Source organism: Manis javanica, chromosome 15, assembly GCF_040802235.1.
Source record: "Manis javanica isolate MJ-LG chromosome 15, MJ_LKY, whole genome shotgun sequence".
Taxonomy (NCBI): Eukaryota; Metazoa; Chordata; class Mammalia; order Pholidota; family Manidae; genus Manis; species Manis javanica.
The window spans coordinates 17,911,730-17,934,527 of NC_133170.1; the positions used below are offsets into that span (position 1 = coordinate 17,911,730).

At 37.0% G+C, this 22,798-nt stretch overlaps 1 protein-coding gene across 7 annotated transcripts in view; it reads right to left on the reverse strand.

The window, feature by feature from the left end:
• The window catches only part of DERA (deoxyribose-phosphate aldolase), a 99,565-nt gene that overhangs the window by 810 nt on the left and 75,957 nt on the right, over positions 1 to 22,798 (reverse strand). For all 7 annotated transcript variants that reach the window (XM_037023111.2, XM_037023110.2, XM_037023114.2 and 4 more), the window contains 2 exons: positions 3,871 to 3,983; positions 186 to 335 (listed from right to left, as the gene is read on the reverse strand). In XM_037023111.2, coding sequence (XP_036879006.1) covers positions 186 to 335; positions 3,871 to 3,983 — 263 coding nt within the window. The remainder of the gene's footprint in view (positions 1 to 185; positions 336 to 3,870; positions 3,984 to 22,798) is intronic.

Genomic DNA, 22,798 nt, shown 5'->3' on the forward strand with positions numbered 1-22,798 from the left:
CCCACTGCACTGTGCTTCAGCAGAATCTCCACATATCCTACTTCTCATTTTTTGGAAGAAAGTCAGAGGTTTGGGTATGATTAAATCAGATGCATTTTCACTTCTAGTTTTCAAAGCCCAATAGGCGTTTTTCATTTCTTCTGAAAAACCCTCATCAATAAGATCCAAGGATAATGGATTATTACCTGCCTCTCGATGTCCATAAGCAGAGTGCTGGCACCTATTCGGAAGAGTTCTGGCTTCAGCCATTCATCTCCTAGCTCCTCCTTTACAAGAGACAGCCAAGCAAGGGAATCCTTTGCACTGCGGATGCCTCCTGCTGGTTTAAAGCCTACCTAAGTGGGCAGGTGGGAAGAGAACAATGTTTATTGCTATTGGATTGTTTAACAAATGGTACTCCTTGATACAGGGTCTCAATTCTCTCATGCTCTGTCTTTTTTAAAGTCTGTTTCACTTCCCTCAGCAAAAGAGCTTAGATCTCCAACTCACGCCAATTCACACGCCAAAATGACTTTTCCAAGATTAATGGGAAGAATGCCACTGCTTCTGAGGAGACACTAATGAGAGTTAATAACCCTCATTAACATTTCACTTATTGGGAAGTCATAAACCTCAACCATCCAGACTATAGCTGTGAACCTGGGATGAACAAGAGAGGTGTCAATAAATAGGAAAAGAGTTATCACAAAGGCTTACTCACTCTACATTTCAGCAGGCAAGCCTGTTCAGTCACCTCTCAGCCCTTATCTTGAGGTGCAAAAGGCACTTATGTACTCAAAACAAGAGGAGAGAATCAGGCTAGCCTCACTAACTGAACTGGCAGCAGCCAGCTAGGAGTGTTGACAGTTGTTTTAATCAACTTAACTGCAGGGACGTTTTTTCTAAGTTGTAAGCAGACAAAGTTATATAAAAGCAGCCAAGCCAGTTAAACAAGCACAGTGGAAAAAGGCTGTGTGGGGGCTCTTCTCACTTCAGTGGCCTTTGAAGGGGACCATGAAAAAGCACAACTCAGCCAATATCTGATGTTCACAAAGGATGTCCCTGAGTCCACTAGAAAAGGTACAAGGTGCTCTATCTACAGTAAAACCTGCTCATCTGGATTTACTTGTGTCAAAAACTTGACTATCCAGTAGAGAATGTGTACATGGGAGCAATCAGGGTAACACCCCAATGTCCAAGCACTAAAACGCATGCATTTGACCACTGGTTTGACAAGTAGCACCAGTATGCAGTTAACTGCTAAGAGAACACCAGAGAAGGGAGACAATAAATGAAATGTCCCAGTGTCCACCCAAGCTGGAAACCTCAGAGTGAACCCGGGCTCGACTATCCTCCTCAACACAGCCAAGCAATCAACAATCAACAGTCAAGTCCCACCAATCTTATGTTCTTAACTCCCGGATCTCCCATATGTACACTTTCCTCTCTACTCTCATTTTTACCATTTTAGTTTAGACCCTCATCAGTTCCCACATGGAATATCAGCATATGACTCTTAACTGATCTCTCTGTTTCAACCACACAATGTCACACAGCTAAGTAGATGTCCTGCAGAGATTCTTACCCTATCTGCCCATTACTGTGGAGCCCAAGTGACTGCAAAAAGAGGGGTGGGGAGGTGGGAGGATGGGGGGAGATAAGGAGGATGAGGCTATTTGTTGAGAATAGGTAAAAAAAAAAAAATCAGTTAGCTGATATTAGCATACATGTTAATCATAGGAGCATTTCTGTTAATTAGGCAGCACGGTGTATAGATTTTTCTATATAGTTCAGATGTGTCAGCAAGTCTGGCAATGTTTCTAGAGAGGGATTATAGCGTACGGTTTTATTTTAAGGGAGAGAATATGGAAAACATAAATCTGCAATGAAATCAGTTATGAAATATTAAACCTCTGCTGCTCAGGAGTGACACTAATCATGGTCTGGAAGGCAGCCCATCACATTTTAAAACACCCCTTAAATCAATGATATACAAAGTTTACAGGCCAGGCAACTTGTCAACAACCCGAAAAGAGGCACCTGATTTGCAGGTACATATGCAGATCTTCACTGTGTGAAATCAAACGTGACTAAAATGAAAACGATCTGACTTGCTCCTGCCTGTTTTTTAATAAAGCTGGGATGGACTTTATGTATAAGCGAGGAAAGGATCAATACAATTAAAACAAAAGTATTTAAAGACAGCAAAGTGTCCCTTCCTCTGCACTCTGGTCTTGAACATCAAGTACTTAAAACTTCTATTGAAATTCTTTGCTATTGTCTAAGAGCTCTCCTGGGAAGGCACTTCCGTATCCCTAGCATTTAACATAGGTTAACACTGCACATAGTCAACTACTCAATAAATGGTTGTTGAGAGCAAAATAAGACAGGGTCTCTACTGGCAAGTTTTAACTCCAACTATAGAGCTTATGCATAGATGCCTGAGGACCAGGCCTGATGCCAGGGACGAGGGTGCCAGGCGTCAGTAGGTCTAAAAACTTCCCATTGGCTTTGGTGTTCTTAAGACCCCCTCGTCTAGTGAGTGGTGGTGGTGGTCTCAACTGTGGGGGGACAAAAGACAAATCTCATTTGTATTGCTTTTCTTAAAAATTTTCTTATTTGGATCAGTGCAAAAAGGCTACCAAGGAGAGGTTACTCAAGTTAGTTCAACTTTCATATGTCGAGTCCCCATAGATATTTATCCTACCTGTACTTTTTTAAGATATGAAGTTTCTCTGAAGAACATTCTGGAAGGACTTCATTTTCCCTCAAACACAATACATTCTAAAAAAGTCTTCTATTCCAAAATAAACTGGAGCTGTAGTCACATATAAAGGCATCACATGCAGTGGGCAAAGCACTAAAGGTCTTTTGGGGTTTTTTATTCAGCAGAAATCAAGAGATTGGTTTTAAAAGATGTCTTCTCAGGTGGAGAAAGTCTCATTTAAAAAAAAAAATCACCTTTTTGCCAATAATGTAAAAAAAAAAATCCTTTAAGGTAATTTGCAGCTAAACAAACAACTTGAAGTGAAAAGGAAAATAGGAAAATCCAAACTTATTTTTAAAAACACCGCATATGCATTTTTCCTTTTAACTTCATATGTTTCAAAAAATATGTATTATTTTTCGAAAAGCTGACAAAAGCTAGCATATACCCTCCTCAGCTTAACAATCTTCTAAAGTGCACATCCAACTGCCATAAAACGCAAAAATGGATATTTAATTCAAGAGCTATATAACGTCTAGCTACCTTTTCCCTGCTGTTTCACAGCATTTCATTATTTTGTTTAATAAGTTCATTTCCTCGAGAATTTTCTCTTCACCTCATATTATTAAAAGTAATAAGTTTTTCTGGACCGGGGGTTTCCCAACAGAAAAACCAATTTATGTGTGTCCTTCAATAATGACAGGAAAAGATTATTTCCCATTATATTGCATACTTTTCATATCACCACCAGAGCTTATCATTCAATAAATGTTACTCTGCAATTCTTTCCCTTCCTCAAGGAAGTTTAATTTCTGCATTAACCTGTTTTCGCTGGCCAACGCCTTACCAGAAAGCCTCTGCATGGCAGCAGAATTAGTTCGTTAAAGAGCCCTTTTAGGAATCTCTTGTCAGTGATAAAATTGTCTTCGGTTAATAAAAGGACATAAAGTGAGTTTACATCTTGATCACACGAACTTACTCCCACACTCACATTCACTTTCTGTTATTCGCACATTTTTCTATATGAATGTGTTCTTTTGTAATGAAAGGTAAATTAAACATTTATCTTAATAAAGGTAACTCATTCATACCTTCTGCATATAAAGACAGTTATCGTGGCTGTAGCTAGTATTATAAATAACATTATCTTTACTCTGAAGAAAGATTTGCTGGCAATAATATACCTTGTTTCCAGTTTTCCAGAAGAAATCTCTAATGGCCCGTAGCATTACTATAGCCACTGGGAAGGTGGCATTCACTGTTTCTTTTCCAGTAGAGGTCTTAATAAAATCTGATCCTAAAACAAAAGGAAGAAGTCCATGTTAATTAAAAAATTTATTCTTTATACTTTTGAGCCAGTGGAAGAAATGAGTTGTGTAAATTTTTTTCCCAAGGAACACAACTTTATTTTTCATTACCTGAACAACTAAGAACAAAACTTCACTTCCAAATAAAATTCTGACCACATTTTTCCCCCCTTACTAAAAGATGAAGTAAATTAAGTACCAAATGGATTCTCACTGACTGCTGGGGTTCTTACTTCCGTATTTCCACATCACCAATTAAAATCACATTAGTTTACTTAATGCATAATTGCAATGAATGAAAACAATGTTATGCTTATGCTTAATATCACACATCGGAGCACCTTACTACAAAACAGGAGGTCCACTCATTTTCCTTTCATTTTCTTGTGCTTGCTCAGAAGTACACAGTACAGCTGTCACAAGAAAAATCACCATCAGCCGGTTTCTGCTACATTGTTCATTAACAAAAGCACCGAGTCTTCCAACCAGATTATGAATTTCATGAAAGAAACCATTCTGTTCCATAACTTGCCAATATTTTAAACAACTTTTTGTCTCTCAAATGTATGTTAAACCTATTGATGCAGTTTAATACAATAGCACAAGGAGACAAATGATCTCATAGTTAAGATTCACCAAGTGCTATGTGCTATGCACTAGTCTAGGTGCTTTATAAGTATTAACTCAATCAACCCTCACAAAAACTAAGAAGAGCTCCATTTTTGAGGAAACAGAGGCACAGAAAAGTTAAGCAACTTGCTTGAGGTCATACAGTGAGTGAGCAGGGGAGGTAAAATTCTAACCAAAGCAATAGAGTTGAACCCATATGGGGTAGTGTGTCCAAGATACTCACCTAGGCTCACACAGTCAGATAGCCATACAGAGACTCCATCTTTCATGTGGTTACCACCCCCAAAATACTCAGAGTGTGGACCACAGACCGACAGGATGGGCACCACCATGGAGCTTATTAAAAATGTAGATTCTCAGGCCCTACACTAGGTCAACCAAATCAGAATCTGAATATAAACATGGTTCCTAGGTGATTCCTGTGCAAGCTGATGGCCTCAGTCCACTGAATCTGTGGAACCATGCATAAGGCTAATCTCTGAGATTTTTCCCAAGGGCCATCAAAGGAGTGGCCAATAGGAATGAAGAACAGAAGTGGTCAAAACTTCCTCCCTAGTTTCCATTGGAAAAACATACTTCCATGGTTATTCTGTGCATGGAAAGATTCGAATTGCCAGGCCTTTAGTAAGCAAATTATGTGTAAGGTACAGTGGAAAATACAAAAATAAATAATTCAAACCCTTGCCCTCAAAAGCATGTATTCTAGGCTCAGGTGGAGATGAGACATAAATCCTGGGTAATAACTTGATGAGCTAGAACTCAGGAGATCTAGCCTCACTGTAGCTTTGATATTTGCCTTGAAAAATCCACCTCCAAAACTTTCTCATTTGTAAAGTGAGGAATTCTTTACTTGCTTCATAGTGTTATACAAGGAATCAACAGACAACCATGTGAAATCACTCTGAAAACTCCCAAGTGTTATACAAATATGCAGCAAGGACCTGGGTAGAGTTGCAAGCTGTAAAAATAGTGTAGGAATTCTGATCGACCAGAACAGGCCATCAGAAGCCCTCTTTTCTTGGGTCTGTGGGCCCATTGGGAGAAGTGGAAACATACAAATGGAGAGAAATGAATTTGTTAAATTCATTTAACAAATATTTGCTGAGTGCTTACTGTGTGCTGGACTTTGTTCTAGATGCTGGAAATAGACTACTAAACAAAACAAAGTTCCTGCCCTTGTGAGCAGATATTCTAAAAGAAAAAGACAATAAACAAATAAATATATAGTAAGTGTCAAGTGGAGGTAACTGTTATAAAAAAAATAAAACTAATGCAACATAACAAGATAGAGTGTAACACCTAAGATGGGTGGACATGGGGAACACAAGTAGTGACTCTATAACATCTTACTATGCTGATGGACAGTGACTGTAATGGGTTATGTAGTGGGGACTTGATAACAGGGGAGAATGCAGTAACCACAATGTTGTTCATGTGAAACCTGAGCATAAGATTGTAGATTAATACCTTAATAAAAAAATGCAAAAAAAAAGAGTGTGATAGAGGTGGAGAGAGGTACCTGCATTTAAACAGAATCAACATAAAGGCATCTCTGACGAGTGAAATTCAGAGACTGAATGAAGGGAATCTGTGAAAAGAGCATCATAATCAGGGAAACATCAAGTGCAAAAAACCTGAAGTCAGCCATGTGCAAAGCTGATTAATGAATGAATGAATGAGGCTACAGAACGGATGACTGGCCCCTACATCAGACATAAGACAAGCAAAGAGAAGAGATTAAATCCTCCAAATAGATCCAAGATGTAAAGGGAACATTCTAAAATAATTTACAATGAGACCAAGATGTGTTTTCCTAATGTGTGACATTATCTTCTGATTCACTAGAAGGCTTTCCGGTACAACACTGGATATTACCTAAATTATTTTAAGCATCTCAGAAGATCAGTAAGAAAAAAGACCAAGGCCACGTTTGGAGGTCTAAAAACAGGCATGGTCACTTAAAAAACCACACCATCTAAAGGTAACCAAAAGAGCCAAGTTCCTTTGGAAAAGTCTGGAGGCAGGGTAACGGAGAAGACTGTCTTCCTAATACATTTGGGAGGAACAGAGCAAAACACTCAGCACAGCAGCAGCAGGAGCCAGGGAGTAGTGACCACGGACTACATGTTATTTTATTTGTGCCCCTTTCTTGACTACACAGTAAGCACATCTGAAGGTAGGTGATGTATTTTTCTTATGCACATCTGTATCCCCAGAGCATGACATATATGAGGAGCTCAATAAATAAATTTGGAAGGATGGATGGATGGGTGGCCATATCTACCGAGAAAAAGCAAACTATAATTATTTTCCACCTTAGACTAATAGGGAAGAAACTAGTTTTGGGTTTCATTGCAGCCCCAGTAACAAAACTGGGTAGGTGGTTCAGAAGGAGACACCATTTTATTTATTTTTAAATACACTTTTAATTTTAGAACAGATTTAGATGTACAGAAATATTATGAAAACAGTACAGAGAGATTCCCTATACCCCACACCCAGTTTGCTCTTTATTAACAATGTATTAGCATGGTACATTTTTTTCAATTAATGAACCAATTATTGCTATATTATTTTTAACCTAAAGCCATCCTTTATTTAGATTGCCTTTTGTTTTACTCAGATTCCAATCTCATCCAGGATACTGTTAATGCATTGTCCTATCTTCATAGGCTCCTCTAGGCTGTGACAATTTCTTAGACTTTGCTTATTTTGACAACCTTAACAGTATTGAGTACTGGTCAGGTATTGTGTAAAATTTCCCTCACTTAGGGTTTGTCTGACTTTATCTCATGATTAAACTGGGGTTATGGGTATTTTGGGAGGAAGACCAAAGAGGCAAAGCGCCATTTTTACCACATCATTTCAAGGGTACGTAATATCAACATGACTTTTCGTTGTTGATGTTGAGCTTGGGTTTTGAGCAACAGAAACTTATTCCCTGACAGTTCCAGAGGGAAGAAGTCAGTTGTCAGCAGGACCACACTTCTTGTGGAGGCTCTAGGGACAATCTGTTTCTTGCCTCTTCCAACTTCTTCCAGCAGCCAGCACGCCGTGACCGCCTCTCCTAATCTCTGCCTCCATCCTCACACAGCCTTCTCTTCTGTGGGTGACCTTGATCTTCCTCTGCCTCTCTAAGAACATTTGTGATAGCATTTAGGAGGCCCGTAGATAATCCAGAATAATCATTTCATCTGAACAACCTAATTTAACCACATCTACAAAGATCCTTTCTCCCAAATAAAATTCACAGGTTCTTCTTGGGTTTAAGATGTGGATTTATCATTAGGAACCATTATTAGCCTACCACACTTCCCAATTTGTATATATTTTATTTCCTTTCCTTGTCTTTTCACCCTAACTAGGGCTTTCCAATAAAATGTTGACTAGGAATAGTAAGAGAGAACATTTTTGCCTATTCTTGGGGTTCTTAGGGTAAAAGTATCCAGTTTCTCATCATAAGTGTGCTTAAGGTTCTTGTAGATATTGTCAAGCTGAGGATGTTCTCCTCTATTCCTAGATCCTGACAGTTTTTATTATAAATAGGTGTTGTAATTCGTCAAATGCCTTATCTGATCAACTGATATGATCATATGATTTTTCTTTTTTAGTGTATTATATGGTAGATTACATTATACTGAACAAGCTTTGCATTTACCTGGAGTAAATCCCACTTGGTTGTGACACAGAAACCTTTTTATGTATTGTTGGCTCATTTGTTAATATGTTATTGAGGATTTTTGCATCTATGTACATGAGTAATACTGATCTACAGTTTTCCTTTCTTGTAAAATCTTTATCTGGTTTTGGTACTGGGGTAATGATGGTCTACAAAGTGACTGCTCTCTTTTCTATTTTCTAGAAGAGACTGTAGAGAATTTGTATCATTTCTTCCATAAATGTTTGCTAGAATTCATCAGTAAAACCATCTAGACCTACTGCTTTCCTTTTTGAAAGGTTATAATTATTTTTCTTTAATAATTTTTTAAAATTATTAAATAAGTAAAATTATTTCATAACATCTTATAATTAAAATATTTTATAGTTGATGTAAATATACTATTACATAGTTAATATTCATAAAATAAATTAAAATTAAAAGTTTCTTCAATAGATATAGGCTTATTCAGAATACTTCTTATGTAAATTTTGGTAGACATTAGCTCAGCTAAATCAATAATCCCTTTAAATGTATTGATCCATATATACTAGATACAGGACTGATTGTCAACAAAGAAGACCCTACTGTATGTTGTTGATAAGAAATTCATTTTAAATACAAAGATGTAAGAGGTTCAAAGCAAAGGGATAGAGAAAGATATACAATGGTAACACTAATCAAAGTAAAGCAGAATTAGCTATATTAATTTGAGACAGAGCAGACTTCAGAAAGAACATTACAAGAATAAAGAAGAGTATTACTTAATAATAAAGGGGGTATTTTGCTTAAGTGAAATGACATCCTAAACATGTATGTACCTAACAATAGAGCATCAAAATATGTAAGGCAAAATCTGACAAACCTGAAATAAAAAATAGAGAAGTCTACTAATATAGCTGGAAATTGCAAAGCTCCTTTTTCAATACTGACAGCTCAAACAGGCAGAATATGAGCAATATGATTGAATAGCAGCATTATCAGTCAACATGATCAAACTGGTATTTTGAAAACTCCATACAACAGCAGAATACATATTCTTAAGTTCACGTGGAACATTCATCAAGATAGGGCTATTTGTTGTATTTTTCTTTATTAATTTTTATACTTTTCTGCTTTCTCTGGCTTTAATTGAACATTTCATATGATTCCATTTTATCTCCTCTCAGCATATCAATTATATTCTTTTGTGCATTTTTTCAATGGTTTCCGAGAATTTTCAACATGCATTCTAGCCTATATAAGTCTACTTTCAAATAATACTACACTACCACATAGGTACTGAAGGTACTTTTTAACTAAATATCCCTAATTCTTCCCTATTGCCCCCTGTCACACTGCTGTCATTCATTTCACATATCCACATTAGGGTATTAGTTACCAATACATTGTTACTATTATTACCTGAAACAGTCATCTTTTAGATCAATGAAGAAAGAAAAACTATTTTTATTTTATTTGTATTATTTTATTCTTCATTCCTTCTCTGATAAGTCTTCCATTTCTTATGTAGATCAGAGTTTCTGACCTATATCATTTTCCTTTTCTCAGAAGAACTTCTAAAATTTCTTATAGGGCAGGTTTGCTGGAAATGAATTCCTTCAGTTTTGCATATTTGAGCTCCTTCACTTTAGATGGATAATCACACTGGGTGCAGATTTCTAGATTGGTGAAGTTTTTTCCTTAAACACTGTAAGTATTTCACTCTACTCACTTCTTTCTGGCATGGTTTCTAATGATAAGTCCACTGAAGTTATTTCCTTTTCTTCTATGGGTAAAGTGTATTCTTTCTCTGGCTTTTTTCAAGATTTTCCGTTTGTCTTTGGTTTTCTTCAGTTCAAATATGATACAGCTAGGTGTAGTTTATTCCTTTAGGTGTTTTCTGAGCTTCCTGCATCAGTGGTTTGGTCTCTGTCATTAACTTTGGGCAATTTTTGGCCTTTATTATTTCAAACACATGTTGTCACTCTATTTTCTCTTTCTTATTCTTCTGATATTCCAATTACACATGTGTACATCTTTAGAAAGTGTCCCTCAGTGTTTGGATGCTCTGTTCTATTTCTTTTTCATTCTTTTATCTCTTTACATTTCAGTTGAGATTTGTTTTTCATCTATCTTTATGATCAGTGACTCTTTCTATTCAGTCTTCTGATGAGTTCATCAAAGCACCTTCATTTCTGTTCCAATGTTTTTGATTTATAGATTTCCCTTTGAATATTTCTCAGCATTTCCTTCTCTCTGCTTATATTACCTATCATTCTCTCATGTTGCCTATTTTTTCCATTAGAATCATTAATATCTTAGTCAAATTATTTTACATTTCTCTTTCTGATAATTCCAACATCTATCTCCTATCTGAATCTGGTTCTGATGTTTGTTTGGCTGTGTAGACTGTGCTTTTTCTTGCCTTTTGGCATCTATTGTAATTTTTTGTTGAAAACCAGACATGATATATTGGGTAATAGGAACTGAGACAAAGAAAACTTTCATGTGAACTTTTATTTTAATCCGGTGCAAAATCTGACTGTGTTTTATATTCACTATAGCCATTGATGCCAAAGTCTTCAAATGCTATGGTATCCTTGCTTTTGTCTCTCCTGTTTATTTTGAGCTTCCTCAGAGAGAGTCTATGTCTACTTGCTCTGCCAGTTGTATTTGCATAAGCCCTGTTAATGTGGTGATAACATATACAGAAAAGGATATTTTACAATCTAATGATTAAATGTCCATCTTCTAGTGAGTCCATGTCCCTGGGCTGTAAACTTTACAAATATTTCTTAGCTATTCTCCCCCACTTTGGTGACACAGGAAGACTGGAAGAGAAATGCCCTCCCAGGTAGGATAAAACACTATTAGAATATTTTGTCCTGGAGATTAGCTCTTTATTAAGGAGAATCTCTGGACATATTTCATAATGATTATCTTCCCCTGCCAGAGCTAAGAGAGGATCTTTCTTGGCTCTTCAGTGTGAGAACCTGGGGTTCCTGAAAGTAAAACTGACAAAATGTTGAAACCTCCAACAATTTATCAAAATTACCATTTAAGTGTTCCTATCAGTTTATGATTCTAGCAGTAAGCAGATCTCAGGTATGACAGAATTTGCCAGTGTCTTCATATTTCAAGGTGATAGTTTGCCCTGCAACTGAAGTTCTTTGATAGGTGTGAGAAAGTCATTGATTTTTCAGTTTATTCAGCTTTTTCTTACTGAAAGGACAGGAATGAAACTTCTAAGCTCTCCATGTCAAGGATAAAACCAGAAGTCCTTAAATATCATTTATCTAGAAATCTGGTATGGATGTAAATACAAATTCTATATGACATTTAAGGTGTTCCAGACTACTAAGTAACTATTATGGTCAAAAAAGAATCAGAAAGGCTCAGAAAGATTCACTTTAGTTAAAATGATAAGGGAAGGCTTCATGGAACATGTGGGATTTGGTATAGACCTTGAAGGAGAGAAAATGGAAAGATGAGAAGGCAGATGGAAGACCACCACCATTAGAAGAAACACTGAAAGCCCAGAAAGTATAAGACGTGTCCAAACAATAAATGGATGCTTCTAAGGAATCTCTGCAAGGGACAGGGAGCATGGGAGCTGTGGGTGTGATATTTGGGGTGTGCGTGTCAATATGTGTTTTACATAAAAGCTCTTTAGGAAACACAGGTCTGATCACCTGAAATCAGTGTTTTAAGATACTGAATTTGGTGTCTTTGTTGGATAGGTTGAGGAAGAACAATTGAGAGGCAGAGACCAAAGATGAAATTAAAATAGCATTTCAGGCATGCTGGCATCACTGGCTATTTCTCTAAATCCAGGAATAAGACTGAGTTTAATTACACGAAATACTTTAGAAAGTACCTTAGTATTTTACTACTGTCAAAAGAACAATGGATTTTCCAGGGGGGACTAAGAAGGCACACACTTTTGCTTCACTTCTTATTTTAATATTGCTTCCCTTGCTCCTGTGCTAAAACAAAATTACCGTAGAGAAATAAATACTGGATTTCAAATTACCAACACCACAGAGCACCACAGACTCTCCTCAGAGCTCCTGTAAATTCAACATTAACCAAGCTTACCTCTGCTCAGCTTGGGGAAAAAAACCTTATGAGAAAATATCTCACAATTAAAATAGCTATCCATATAAATGTTCTTTCATCAGTGCCCACAATTTCAATGAAATGACTAAGCTAGGAGATAAAAGGCCTGAAAAGTCAAAAGTAACACATTAAGTAGGCTAGTATTCAACTGTGATTAGTTGAAATTAACATTAATAATAAATTTATAGTATTATATTAAATTGCATTTTTTTAATTTTCCCAATTTGAAATCTCTAGCACAATACTTTTTTTGTGGTCTAAAGCAACTCAAAGCTTTTCTAAGGCCTATAATTACAAGTCTCCATGGTACAGTTTCATTAAAAACTTTCATTAAACAACAGCTGCCCTTGTATATGGTCTTCTAATCAATTTGGTCAAACAGAATGACTTCTAATCAGCTGTTGATAAAAATAGAAGATGAAATTTTAATTCTAATAGATTAACCACAAACTCAAGACAGTCTTCAAAATCCATCTAGCTCTATTCTCCAGTGGATTTAATGACTATTCAGCAACTCATTACTAAATAGAACAAGATGAACATTTTCCAGTTCATTAAAGAAATGTACTATGTATTTTTGCATTGTCCTCATGATTCGTTACAGGGAGTCTTAATTACAAGATAATGGATAATGGTTATTAAATGCAGACTGCAGTAATGAAGCTCTATTCATTTGCGAACCTCAGAGACTGCAAAGAGAGGAAAATAAAATTACTAGCTTCAAAAGATTAACGGATCAAATTATTATTCAATTTTGAAAATCTCATTCAGACTTCACAGAAACAAGAAGAGATTAAAAACTGGTATTAAGACCACAGTAGTGCATTAAAAATAATAATATCTTAAGGCTATTACTGCATAATAAGCTTCAGATGTGATTATTAGAAAAACATATAGCTAACAATGGGAAAACATATATTTTTATTTCCTGGACAAATCTTATTTATGAGATAGGAAGTTACTAGTAAGATCTTAAAGAAAGTTTTTATGATCATGGAAGATATATGCTACTATGCTACAAAAGACAAGTACATTGGAAGGTATTAACATTTTATACTTCACTAATGAAAAATAGGATTTAGAATCAACTGCTGCTTGAGAAAGCTTGTCATTAAGTAGAATTCATGCCAACCCTATAATAAGAGCTTCTGGGCACATTGTTCATTAGCACCATGTTTTCTATCGTTCTCTAAGAAATTACCGATTAAAATTAGCAAGAGAGTTTTGTATGCTAATTCCAGTAATTATGACACTAATTTATACTTGCAATCTGCAATGGGACACTTTTTTTTTTAAACAAATATCATGTACAAAAATATGAAACCCCAAATCAAAACACAGTCTTCGATACTGTATTCTTTCACTCAACATAGGCTTAGAATTATCTTGGGGTGAGGTACCAACATGCAGTGTTATGGCTGAAGAACTGCCAGAGTAAAGATGGAAGGAGAAGGCCCCTAGGAGGTATCAATATGGTGCTGGTACTCAAAGTGTAGACAGTCATACCACAAAGACCTCCTTACATGATCCAGGAATAACAATTAACCTTGTGAAAAGGGGGAGAAATGTTTTCTAAAAGAGAGAAAAAGCCTAAGGAGGGAAGAAAAAAAATAAAAACACCTGCTCTCTCAGTTCTTCCCCTCAATCTGAATAGAGAGCTCAGGAAATACTTATCAGTTGGTCCAGTCTATCACGTGGTGAGAAAGGCAACAGAGCATCATAATTAAGCAGTAAGGCATGTTCAAGCAGAATGGCAATCAGAAAGCAATCACAATCTTGGAATTAGAAAATATCTCAAATACCCCAAGGGTAAGATTAGCTCGTGATAACCACATTCCTTGCAGTTGCCTTCCTCTCAATAATAATGCAGCCATTTAAAATAATGCAGAACAGTATGATTCAAACGGAATACAAGGTGGGGACTCTGACTATATAATCTTTAGTAATTGACAGTAATGTCTGGGAAAGAAAATTCTAAACAATTATGCTAACCATACAAAGATATGTGTTAGAATCACTTGATATAAACAAGAGTCCTTGAGTTACATCTAATATGCCAGAGGTTTCCTTTCACTTCTCAAAGTTCTTAGGTTATTTGAAATAAGTTTCGGAACTATAGCAATGCTAGGAATGACCTATCAATCAATGCAAATAGTATCTATTTTAGAGTGGACTTAAATTTTTAATCTTTCAAACAACTCTAAATGCTTTTTTGAAAAATACGTATTTGGAAAAAGAAAAGGAGTATTTAACTCAAATGTTTATAAGGCCATATTGTGAGCATTTTAGACCAAGAGTCAAACTGGGAAACAACTGAATCTCCTAAACCCAGCTCTATACACTGCTCTGATTTTTAATACTGACTTAGTCCTCCTGAGGATATTTGCAAATATGTACATAGAGTTAACAGTTCAGAAATGGGATCCCCAAAACCATTCTATACTGCTTAGTTCTTACCTCTCCTCTTCCCCCTCATTCTTTTGAGTAAGGTTATAAGGAAGGATATTTAGCAGTAAGTAAGCCCTAGAAGATTTGTAATTAAAACAAAGGTTCTGGAATTAGAGAATGAGGATGCTTGCACAACTTATGAATACACTAAAAATCCCTGAAGTGTTTCAAGGTGAATTTTATCCTATGGGAATTATATCCCAATTTAAAATAAAAAACAAAGGGAGTACATTCATAAAAGAGAAAGGGGGATAAAAGGAAAACGATTTGGTTAAACTACTCTAAGTAAAATGATCAATAGGTTGATGAATCAAGTCTATACAGTCATCTAAAGCCTTACCTCCTTCCTTAACTCATGTCTTAAATCTACTCCTAGTCCTCTATAAGTGGTTTCCCACAAGCTACTGAGTATGATCCATAATCCAAACTCCCCTCTGACCATCATTAATGATTATAACATAACATTTACCCATCATTGGTCTAAACAGATATGGCTTATCTATTGATAATGCTTCATTCTGTAGATAAGATTAACCAAACAAACAGCATTCATATTCAAGCATTAAACAACCAAAAGCATTACTTGTGGAGAAAAATGCTTCAACATACTTATCAGTATGCGATAGAATAGGAAAATGGGACAAGGGTCATGCCATTGTAAAATCTACTTAGCCTGAAAAAAAACCCAGCTTCTTTTTTTTTTATTAAAGTATCACTGATATACAATTTTATGAAGGTTTCACATGGACACCTTTGTGGTGTCAACATTCACCCATATTGTCAAGTCCTCACCCCCGCACCGCAGTCACTATCTACAAGCATAAGATGTCATAAAGTAAGATGCCATAGTCATTACTTGTCTTCTCGGTGCCCTGCTGCCTTTCCAGTGACCTACCCATATTGTGCGCGCTAATTACAGTGCCTCTTAATCCCCTTCTCCGTCCCCACCCATGCTCCCTGACACCTTCCCTTTGGTAACCGCTGGTCCCTTTAGAGTCTGTGAGTCTGCTGCTGTTTTGTTCCTTCAGTTTTAAGGCCGAAGCTTATTCTTTAACTTAATCTACATGCTGTTCTTCCGCTACTCTCTTTAAACATTTAAGTAACTTCGTAACCAGGACGAGAGTCAGACCACCAGAGTGTAAACGAACCTCCTTGGGTAAAAAATGCCAAGATCCAGATCAACAGTCACCTAAATAACTCTATTAAGCCAAAACTTCAAGCGAATTATTAATTCCTTGTATACATCATGACTTATGTGACCCCTATCCAAAAGGCCCTATAATACCCCAAACCCTAAACCCTTAGGTGTGCCTCCTCTCTGAGGTTGCCTGCACTCCTGTCTTGAGTGTGTACTGTCTTATCAAATAAACTTTCTTGCTGCATAGGCCTATTGCACTTTATCTCTGAACTCTTTCTCGAGACAAAAATAAGAACTCGCAGCCCTCCACCTCCAGTGGTAAACGTCTTTGTCACTTGGCTATTTCACTTAGCTTTCTAGTCTGAGTGCAATCCTTTTCCTCTTTCCCTGTTTAGCTTCTGACCAGTAGGGAAGTGGAAGTTTCCAGAACACGATCTCACTCCATCCAGTGCTCCATGGATCCTCTAAATTCTGGGGTGGACCCTGGCTTCAGGAGTTGGCAAGGGATCTGCCCTCTTTTCTCCCTGTTCTTCCTTGCTCTCTACTGCCTGAATAGCTGCTGACATTTGATACCACTCTTGGTATATTCTTCCTGGCACTCGTTCGACCTGATCATAAATTCTTCCCTGATCAGAGCCAAGAGCCCTCTCTCCCCGGTAGGGATGGAGGTGTCACCTGGTGTGCAGCGAGGGATCTCCTCCCATACGGCTGCCCGGCAACAACTGAAGTTCCTTAAAAAGGTTTTCAAGGAGCGGTATCAACACTGAGGATTTCATGATGGCCAAAGAGAGAGAATTTTAATGAAAGGCCCTTCGAGGACCAGCTCGACAGTGCCAGCTGGGAGCCACTGCCTCTGCCCTGAGTCTGGGACCGCACGGCCCAATGCGGAAGAGCGCTTAGTCCAAACCGGGAAGTGCTGGAGGAGTGAAACACACACGGGTGAGGCGACTTAGTATAAAAAATGGAATGTAAAGTACCTCACTAATAACTTTTATATAGATTACACACTGAAATGATATACAGTGGGATTCTAGGGTTAAATAAAATACATTATTATAATATCTTTCACCTGTTTCTACTTTATTAATGTGGCTATTAAAATTTTTTAAATTATGTATCTCTATCAGATAGCACTGGTCAAGAGCTTGAATGAGACATCAAAATCCATAATCATCCTGCGTAGGCCACAATTTGATGTCTTTTTAAACTAATATCTCTTAAATGTTGGTTTAAATTCAAGAAAAAAAGGCTTAGTTCTGCTTAGAGATAAAGTAAGAAGATCCCTGGTGACAGCTCTTAACTATTTCCTCTTTTCCAAACAATTGGTCTCTGTCCCCATAACTGAACGCTGTACTCAGCAAAACAAAGCTCTGTAATGAAGCAGACCCACTCTCCTTGTAATGTGTGGAACATCTGTTTGAAAAACAGAATGTCCCTAGGATGCCTTACGCCCTATCCTACTTACATACTGCAGAGGGAGTCCAATAATTGCATTTTCTCTGTCTTGAACATTTTCAGTGGTTTCAGTGTCTCTCATGGATTAGCACCCTTCGAAATGGTCAGCTGGCTGACCCCTTAATCCTGCCTGGGACTAGCCTTGCTTTTTTATTTCAAGCACACAGTCCTAACTCTAAAACTACACTTATAAACTCATGACTGCGCATGACTTGTACTCCCGTTCTGTACTCAACCCATTGGCTCCCTTTCCCAACCCTTCAATATCCATTCAACTAATATTTCCTGAGCACCTACTATGTAGTACAAACTGGGGACACACCAGTGTACAAGACAAGGCTTTCCTTTATGAGACTATGAACGCTTAGAGGCAACAGTAACTTTGTTATATAAATTATATGTGTTTTCTCTTGGTCTGGCTACCCCAAAAAAGCCTCTTTAACTGCATCCATCACACTACCCTCTGTTTTTCAGACAGCTGGTAGCACTGCTGAGAAGAAAAAAATGAGAATCATGACATTAGGCCAGTACACTATGTTCAAAAGAAAATACCAGAAATACCCACAGGCATGCTTACTGTATAGGTATGCTAGTTTGGATAAAATAGTAAAGTGTTTTAGACTCAATATAAAGTAAAAACTTCAATCAACAAATCAAGTTCCGATGACAAATGCCTCCAAATCAAAACGCTTCCGTTTTTGGCCAGCCCCTGCTGCTGAACTTACTGATGTAGGAATTTACTGCGTTAAGCAAATGTTCTCCATTGATATGATAGTTTTAAAGTCATCTTATCTTAAAATGACACAACTATATATAACAGATTCTTTTTTCTTTCCCATTTGCTGGGAGGAAAGAGGGAGATGGAACCTCAGTACAAGGTAAAATGGGATTTGGTATCAGTATACTTTGGCAAAGAAGAGTAAAATGAAGAGGCATTTTAACAAAGTAACAAGCTAGATATGCTTTAAACAACTGAATTTCATTTTGACTGTACTTTCTATTGTCACTGGCAAGTTTGGAATGTATAGTATATATTCATATTAAAACTCAGGTATGCTTGTGCAGAATCTATTAACTTGAGAGAAAATTACTCAAATTGAAGAAATAGCTGCTTAAAATGGATTTAGAACTACATTTTACTGAACAAAGCAAGCTAGAAAATTAGGCTACTTTATCAGGATTAGAAAGTGCTATGAAATTTAAACACAAAGCTTTTAAAAACAATGCAGAACATATTTGAGATTATCATACTTCAATGTCATCATAAATCTTTTTTTTTCAACTATTCATGATAAGTACATAGAGTTACTTTTCACAGTGACCTGTCTTCCACAAAAGAAGTTGTGTTAATTTTTTTGTGGGGAGTTTTATCTCTAGGTGATTGTTTCACTGTACCTGGAGACTCCAACCATATCCTCCCATTAACAGCTCTATAGACGGGTAAACCTTGAAGGGGTTCTGAATGAAAGCATTTACCAAATGGCACTCTAGGTTGGCCATCTGGGTCACTGCAGTTACCACTTTCCAACCACTGACCACAACAATGCTGCCTCTTCTCTCTTACTGTTCACATTCTTCGAGTTAAAATTTTTCTCTATTTTCTAACTAGTCACACCTTCATTTTTATCTTTATTCTTTGTCACTCAGCCACCACCAGAAACCTTGATTTCTCAATAAAAGAGGTTTATGCTGGCAAAGGATAAAGTGCTAAAAGTCCAGCAAATCTCATTTCCGGGAAGGGACTTTAATCAGAAAGGGTGACCATAAACTCTGCGAAGTCACGTGCACCCTAGGTTATTAGAATCATTTGCAAAACTCCTGAAAACACGTGAGACAAGAAGAAAGGAGGGAAAAACAAGTTTGCAAACTAGGCAGGAAGAATAATCATGACCTACTCTGCAGAAGTCACGTATTAATACACCATGCCAGCAAGCTGGATCCATTTTGCATATTAACTAGAACTGATCCAAGATCTCCCAGGATGTCATACTTTTTCTTGAAGGCACTGCCTTGCCAATGAATATATATGCTCAAATCCTATATTCCCTCCACAGCGCAGAAGCTATGGGTTCCTTTCTATAACTCTCAAGTCAAAATTACATATAACCATATGGTAATGACATTTATTTCAGACAAATAGCTTATATTACACACTTAATACAGAGGTTTTATCTGTCTCTCACAGAACTTCCTATTACAAAACTAATAGGTTTGATAAAAAGGCTATTCATTTTTAGATTTCCCCCCACCAGGAAACAGAATATAAATGGCTTCTTAATATGTACAAGTTAGGTCTTTACCTACCTCCCTTTTCAACCTACATTTAAAATTTTTGATACAAATTTTAATATTTTTAATACTACCTGTATAATTGCTTTGAGTGTGGCATTTATTTCCTCCCTCTAAAGTACATGTTATATTGTAGATATAATTTTTCCCAGGTAGTTCAGGGGAGTTATTAAATGTCAAAATCCAAAGCAAATACATAGGTAACTTAAAAATGTAAAAACCTCAGTGAAAAAAAATTTTTTTGCTTTTAATTTTATTACCAAAAGTGGGAAATGGGACTCACAATGATAACCTATAAGGTAAAAAGGCATTTAGAAAACTGGGTTAGAGACTGTTAACAGTGTCACTCATGCTGGAGACCCATTTACTTGTGCTTCTGCCAAATATCGTAAATTTACTCTTGAGAAAGAAGGTTTCCTGGGTTGACTCAGCCTGGTTTTTTATATTTAATACATGGAAACTAAAGAGCACAAAAATTTCCAAGTATGAGTACCTAAAAAATGTAATGTGGAATGGACAGGTAAGATGGTTTTGATTATGGCATTTTTCATCTCAAAACCTTAAACTGCATAAAAAATAAAATCTTAGGATTTTCATTCTCTAGGATCTGAATTTAACCTAATACTCCACTGTTTTCTTCTACTACTCACCCCAAAGTATCTTACCTCTAGCTAATTCAGATGATGATGATAATGATAAGAACTGTAATAGTAACAGTAGTAACAGAATAGGTTTCCTTTTCAGAGAACTCACTAGGTGGTTGACTCGAGCTAAATGCTTTATATATCTACTCCTACTTAATCTTCACAAACTTTAATCTCCACTTACAAAGGAAGAAACTAGGGGTGATAGATGTTGAGGAACTTGTCTAAGACAACAGTTTATAGGTGTCATGAATGGAATTTAACACAGCTCTTCCTAATTCTAAGTCCAGGCTTTTAACCACTACACAATGACTAGTTAGTTATTGCATCACAGAAACACTATCTATTTGATCAACCTTGTACTCTCCATTCTTTCTCTTCTTGTCAAAAAGTCTACCTAGTTCAGATCAACTGTTTCATTCAATATGAAGTGGTACTGACATTGCTTTCTTCCTATTTTGAATGTAACATGATGACTGGAGCTGTGGCAGCCATTTTTCAGCCATGAGGGCAATGCTAAGAGAATAAACAGAGGCATCAGTCCTGACATGGATGATGAACCAACAGCAGTGACTGACTATACCTCCAGACTTTTCATATATGAGAAAAATAATTCCTTATTAAGTCACTGTTGTCAAGTTCTGTGCTATTTGGAGCCTCACTCAGTCCTAACCAATACAGTCCCTGGACTGTTTGCTTTTGCTTTGTTAACCTAGAAATTCAATGGTACACTCCATCTCTTAACTTCCCACAGGCCTCACTCCCTGAAAGAATAACACAAAGTATCACCGCCCCCCCCCATACACATTCTGCATGGCCTAGCTGAGATCCGTGGCTCTGCTTCTCCAGGTCCCTAACTCCCCACTCCGTTTACTATGACAGGAGTCTTAGTCCCACCGAATAAAATGGGGAAGCAAAAGTAGCAGGTGAAAGGGGATTTGAGAGAGCTGTTAAGATTTATTAGGAAAGCTAAGTGAAAAGCCACAGAATAGCGAAGATTTCTGTTAGAGAAGCAACCATCTGAGAGACTTGTGAATGAAGTATCTAAATACCAATCTGTCTGAACAAGCTATTGAAGAAACAGAGAGAAAGAAACTGTTTATCAATGAACAGAGAATACAAGTAGATCTAGTGATAGTAGAAAATGGCAGAAGAAACTAAGCTACAAGTCTTAAAAAGCTAATTGGTGAAGATGCTAGACCTGAATAAGCTGATAATTTTCTCTTATGTGTCTTCCCTTCACTCCCCATTCCAGTGAACTTCACACTCTTTGAGGGCTGTAACTACCTCATTCATCATGATTATATGGACCTATAGTATATAGCTAGCACAGCAGTCACAGTATAAAATACAAAATGTAAATGAATTCAGTGTTAGGTGAGCTTTAATGAAGCATAATATCTCTACTGCACATAAATGAACTCTTCAAATGATTCCACAGCTGCCTACTTGTATAAACAAATGGGTTTTTATTTAATTAATTTCTTTAATAAACATTTATACAGCACTTACCATGTGCTGGGCACTGTCCTAAGACCTTTATAAATAATGTGGCAAATCTTTAAAAATAAAGCAGTTATCTGACACTTCAGGCTCCAATGGAAGCTATCTTGCAAAGCAAATTTGCCAGTAACATGGGGAGAAGACATATTTATAAGGCTAAAATACTTAAGAAGGAACTTCAAGTCAAGAAATCCTTGATGGCGGCACAGACTTATCCTTCCCAGCTCTGAGAGCATTCTCTGCCTATTCTGTTCTACCGCAAGTATTTGTGAATAACTGTGTTCCAGGCTGTGTGTTCAGCAATGCATAATAAGTTTCCCTGCCTGGAAACTGCTCCATTCTGAGAAAAACGCAGACATAGGTGCTAAGTGCACAGCAAGGGGCACGTACAAAGTGCTGGAGAGCAGAGGGACGATTAGGAGGTGCGTCAGGCTACAACGACGGATCTGGAGTCCATGAGGGGTTGACCTGAGAAAGTGAATGGCTGAGGTTTCTGGCCATAGCTGGCGGAGTTGGAGGAGCAGGGAATGAAGAGAGAGCAATTTAGTTCCAGCATATTCTAAATTAGGGTTCCTCACTAACTGGTAAAGTTTGGGTTTTGTTTCTCTGATTTTAGTCCTAGTTTCTAGTCAGTTCAACTAAGGAAATTTTTATTAAAGTTCTTCTGTTCTCCTTTTCCAAGCTATTTATTCAGAGCCTCAACACCAAATACCTTGATTGGCAACACTGCTTTCAGCCTCAAGAGAAAATTTTCTCTTTTCTTGAAGTTTCTAATTTTGGTTAGACAAATTTCCTGACTTCTTTTCATGGGGGATGATGGTGGACAGAGCACGGTGAGGAAGGGATTGTTTGTAACCCATGGTTTTTTAACTCAATGGATATTTTTTCACCAAATATTTTCACAATGTCCACATCTAGTTCTTTTCATCTGTCCACTGG